At 32.4% G+C, this 5,000-nt stretch overlaps 1 protein-coding gene across 3 annotated transcripts in view; it reads right to left on the bottom strand.

The window, feature by feature from the left end:
- Positions 1–3,542: 3,542 nt before the first annotated feature.
- Positions 3,543–5,000, bottom strand: part of LOC125046714 — a 13,127-nt gene continuing 11,669 nt past the window's right edge. For all 3 annotated transcript variants that reach the window (XM_047644604.1, XM_047644605.1, XM_047644606.1), the window contains 2 exons: positions 4,012–4,197; positions 3,543–3,880 (listed from right to left, as the gene is read on the bottom strand). In XM_047644604.1, coding sequence (XP_047500560.1) covers positions 3,829–3,880; positions 4,012–4,197 — 238 coding nt within the window. In that variant the 3' untranslated portion in view covers positions 3,543–3,828. The remainder of the gene's footprint in view (positions 3,881–4,011; positions 4,198–5,000) is intronic.

Below are 5,000 nucleotides of genomic sequence, written 5' to 3'. Positions count from 1 at the left end.
ATATATATATGTATATATATAAATATATATACATACATATATATATGTATGTATATATATATATATATATATATATATATATATATATATATATATGTATGTATAAAGAAGGAAAGGTTCAGTAGGAAACTCATTCTGTAAATTTTCTTGGTCAGACATGGTTATGAAAATTGTAAAGTCTATTAACCCTCTTGCCTTTCCTCTGTATAGCTTTCAGGAGTGTGTGGTTGAGGATCTCAGTGAGGAAATGTTAATAAGAAAGTTTTCTACACTAGTGAATTGCATTCTGTCAAGACTGGAGAACAATTACTGTGATTATTTACCTTTTCTGTTGCTACGGAAAAGATCTGTACCATATTGTTTTCTCTATCGTTTCTAGTTAGCAGTAAGTTATTTATTTACTGACTACAGAGTGGCTTGTCTAATCAAATATTTGCAGTTGATGATGACAGCTGTTTTATTGGTTGCTTGTACAAATTACAGTATGAAGTTCGAGAAAAGTTTTTGTTATTATTTTCAGACTTTTACATGAACAAGAACCCTGTTACTAAACTCTTGAACAGATTTCAGATTTTTGTATATTTGCAAAATATGAATGTCTTTATATTTATTATTCTGTATTATTTAAATAAGGGTTATACATAATAAACTAAGTATATTAAAAATGTTTAAGTTTGTGGTTGGGACTTGATTGAGACCTAAATACCATCTATCTGCATGACCCAAGATATCGGCAAATATATATATATATATATATATATATATATATATATATATATATATATATATATATATATATATATATATTATATATATTTATATATATTTATATTATTATTTATTTTAAAAATGTACACAAACATACAAACATTAAACTTCATACTGCTTGTACAGCTTCCTCTCCTTCAGATTCTACCTGTTACACTGAATGACCACCTTAACATATGGTTTATTTATTTTAGGCTAAGTTCATTCTAGTTTGACAGATAGTGTATGTAAAATGTCTGCTTTAGGTGTTTCTCAAGCTGTATAGCCAGTGTATATATTAAACTTTTGATTCCAAATACTATTTTAGTGAGGTGAAAAAGTGCATAGAATGTTTCATTTGTCTTTGGAATAATTGTAGAAAATGAAAATAAAGTTTTCTCTGAGAATTATAAATGTAGTTTTATTGAATACAATTTCATTCAAAGCAAGGGTTGCTAATCATCTGTGTCCCACACACAATTACCTCTATTACCCTAATGTTGCTGTGAAAAAGCTTTGCTCTGCATGTGCTTGCCACAAGAGAGTCAGTCAGTGACCTTGTGACCTTACCTGATTTCACCTTTCCTTGAATTCATGGTTAAAAACTTTATTTTTTTATTTTTTATTTTTTTACTAAATCTATCAATATCAATGATACCATTTTTATTATTGACATTATAAGAGACCATAAAATATTTTGGAATATCAAGGAAAAGGGTAAACCGGTGAGACAAGTAGTACTCATAACTGGCTCATTGGTGACTTAGTACAAGTGGAGCCATCTATGTGTAAGAACAATTAACAAAGTAAACTCACAGTGGGCATGGTATTTACGTATACCATGCCCGTCGGCTTTAGGTTAATATGATTATTTCCGATAAGTATTTTAAAAATATATATTTAACGAAAATTAAACTGGAAACTGCCACTATAAGAAATGAAAATATAACATTTCAAACTCTTCATGAGTCTTTCTTCAGGTGAATAATTAACCAAAATCACTTTTGGTTAATTATTCTTCTGAAGTGGAACTCATGAAGAGTTCAAAATGTTACATTATATTTCAATTTCTTAATATGGCTCCCCTTCCTACTCCCTTGCACGTTGTTGTTGTGGGGGGCTTAGGAGAAGGAGACTGGGGCCTGACGAAGGGGATCATCCCTGGCTTGGACCACATCCCTCAACCTTAACTAATTTTGCATGGTCTTATCTTCTCCTTTCCTTTCAATCGGTAATGGATTCTATTTTACTCAATTTCAGTTATATTATTTGCTTCTTCCTAACGAGTTTTATTCAGTCTGTAATTACGTCTCACACACACCATTTGATTGCACTAATAGCAAATAGGAAAATTTATTATCAGATTTTCTAGACCAGTTGAAATATGTTGTACTGGGGTAGCTGGCACATTTGTATTATGTTTTTTTGGAGAACAGTGTCTTCTTCCTTGAAAATTTCATTTGATGCATAGAATATACAACTACCTTCAATGTATAGTTCATTCAGGAGGTTTTTGTAAACACTTTGGTATTTTCTGGGACAATAGTTCCATACTGGGAGGGGGGGGGGGCTGTGTAAAGTGTGACCAGTATCCCCCCATACATGATTAGATACTTAGTATGCCTATCCAGGATCCCCAGCCATACTTGACAAAATTAAAAAGATAATTTATTTCTATGATGACATTTAAACATGCCACAAACCCACATAGCATTAACTGAGAGCATGCATATTCAAAGGTGTTAATAGACCAATTGCCTGAAAATGCATTTATACAATGCTTTGAGAGCTTAAAACATTCATCTATTATATAAATGATGTTAAATTAGTGCATTACAATCATGAGATTTTAGTACATTTACATGAATATATTAATGTTTATGCCATAGACATGTAAATTTTCTGTAAACAGAGTTAATAATAAATATAAGAAGCAATTAAGAAAATGCAACAATCCAGAAACTAAACCTATAAGACAGGAAACAAAAAACAAAAAACAAAAACAAAAAACAGCTATAATTTACCATGTACCATATCAGTACATATCGTCACTTTCAGTTTTATTTAAATTTCTTACATTTATTTATCTTTTGCCGATGGGCATGACGTGTACGTACGTGTATACCCACTGTGAGTACTTGTTTGATTGTTTTTACACATAGATGGCTACACTTGTACTAAATCACCAATGAGCCAGTTATGAGTACTGCCTGTCTTGCCCGTTTACTCTTTTCTTTGACTTACAAAAATATTTCACGGTATCTTATTTTGCTGTTACTAATGTTTAAAACATTATAATAATTATAATGTTTATAATAAAAATTACACCATCGATATTCGTGGCACTAGTAAAAAATACGTTTTTCCCGCCAATTCAAATCAGGTACGGTCACAAGTTCTACTAATTGACTCCCTTTGTGGCTAAGCACTAGCAGAGCCATCTATGGGCAGACATTTCACAAAAAATTCTAAAATGAGCACAGCATTGTCCCAGTAACATTGGGTTAAGTTAAAAAGAATCATGAAATGAGACCTATAATGAAGGGTAATGAGGTTAATAACAAAGTTCACGATTCTGAAAAAATTCATGTCTGTAAGTTTCTGATAACAAATGGTGTGATGATCAAACTAATAAGATAAACAAATTAAGAAAGATACCAGGTGAGTGAGTGAGTGTACGTATCAACCTGTTTATCATCAAGTGTTTTACTTGTGGTGCTATGTAATTGAATAATTGACTGTCTCTCTGTCTATTAGTATTTCTGCTCCCTGTAGGGATCCACATAAACACACTGTTCTTTTTCTCCTTTAAATATTCAACAAACATGATATAATATACAAATCATCCCTTCACATAATAATATATGAATACAGTAATCACCTTCTTTTTTACCAAAAAATTCTTGTTCACATCAGAAAAATATCTCATCTGTTAAAAACAAGAGACACTAGGAAATTGCTACTACTATAAATATTTAAAACAATTGTGTAAATGTAACAGTATCTCTTAAAAATGGAATAGGTTTTCTTTACAAAATGGATTTGTACAAACTTCTAAAACATCTGGCCTGCAAATCATGTTCACCTCGTATTCCGAGACCACCAAATTGTCCAAATATCTTCCTCCTCCATCCTGTGCCAACCAAAAAATGTAACAATTAGTACGATACCAAAGGCAGAGAAATCTTTAAACAAATCCAAATCCTCTAAATGTAGTTAAAAGCTTTATTTACAATAGGCATTTGTAAGACTGCCAACACTTACACATTGAGCTGCCAGCCCAGCCGTGTTCTGCAGAGGTCTTTGAGTCTTTGCTTTTCCACTGTTCTTATAGGTGGGGAAAACTCCAACCGTTCTCTCACTTTAATCCCACTGCTAGCCAGTCCATTCAGCAGCTGTTCACACACAAGTATGTTCTCTGTTGCACCTGGGAACTTAAGAGTGCTGTATCTGGAAGAAATACTCTGCAAGATTAGCATTTTCTTTATGTGATACTGTATAATATAAGTGCGCATCACTACAACATATGGCTGTAAAAATGAAGCATATTTCATCAACTACACTTAAAGATGATGGCCAAAGTAGGAAAACAATTTCAATCTTTTTGCCAAAACTTACTCTTTGCTAGTACATGATAAATGACAACTAATTAGATAAATATTTTTTATGTTTGCCAGTAAGTGAGATTGCCACAGGACAAATTTAAATTTTGGAAAGAAGAGAAGAGAAGAGAAGAGAAGAGAAGAGAAGAGAGAAGAGAGAAGAGAGAAGAGAAGAGATGAGAAAAGAGAAAAGAGAGAAAGAGAAAGAGAGAAGAGAAAAGAGAAAAGAGAAAAGAGAGAAGAGAGAAGAGAGAAGAGAGAAGAGAAAAGAGAAAAGAGAAAAGAGAAAAGAGAAAAGAGAGAAGAGAGAAGAGAGAAGAGAGAAGAGAGAAGAGAGAAGAGAGAAGAGAGAAGAGAGAAGAGAGAAGAGAGAAGAGAGAAGAGAGAAGAGAGAAGAGAAAAGAGAAAAGAGAAAAGAGAAAAGAGAAAAGAGAGAAGAGAAAAGAAGAGAAATTAGAATACTCTAATTTACATATTAATTTTCTCTTCCCTCTTCATTCATTAACGCTATCACTCACTCACACACTAACTCACTCACTGACTCACTCACTCACTCACTCACTCACACACACACACACACACCTTCTCTCTCGCTCTCTCTTTCTCTTTCACTCTCTTTCTCTTTCTTTCTTTCCTTCTCTCTCTCTCTTT

The sequence above is a fragment of the Penaeus chinensis genome, chromosome 39 (genome assembly GCF_019202785.1).
Source record: "Penaeus chinensis breed Huanghai No. 1 chromosome 39, ASM1920278v2, whole genome shotgun sequence".
Classification (NCBI taxonomy): domain Eukaryota; kingdom Metazoa; phylum Arthropoda; class Malacostraca; order Decapoda; family Penaeidae; genus Penaeus; species Penaeus chinensis.
This window is presented reverse-complemented; position numbering and strand designations above follow the sequence as displayed.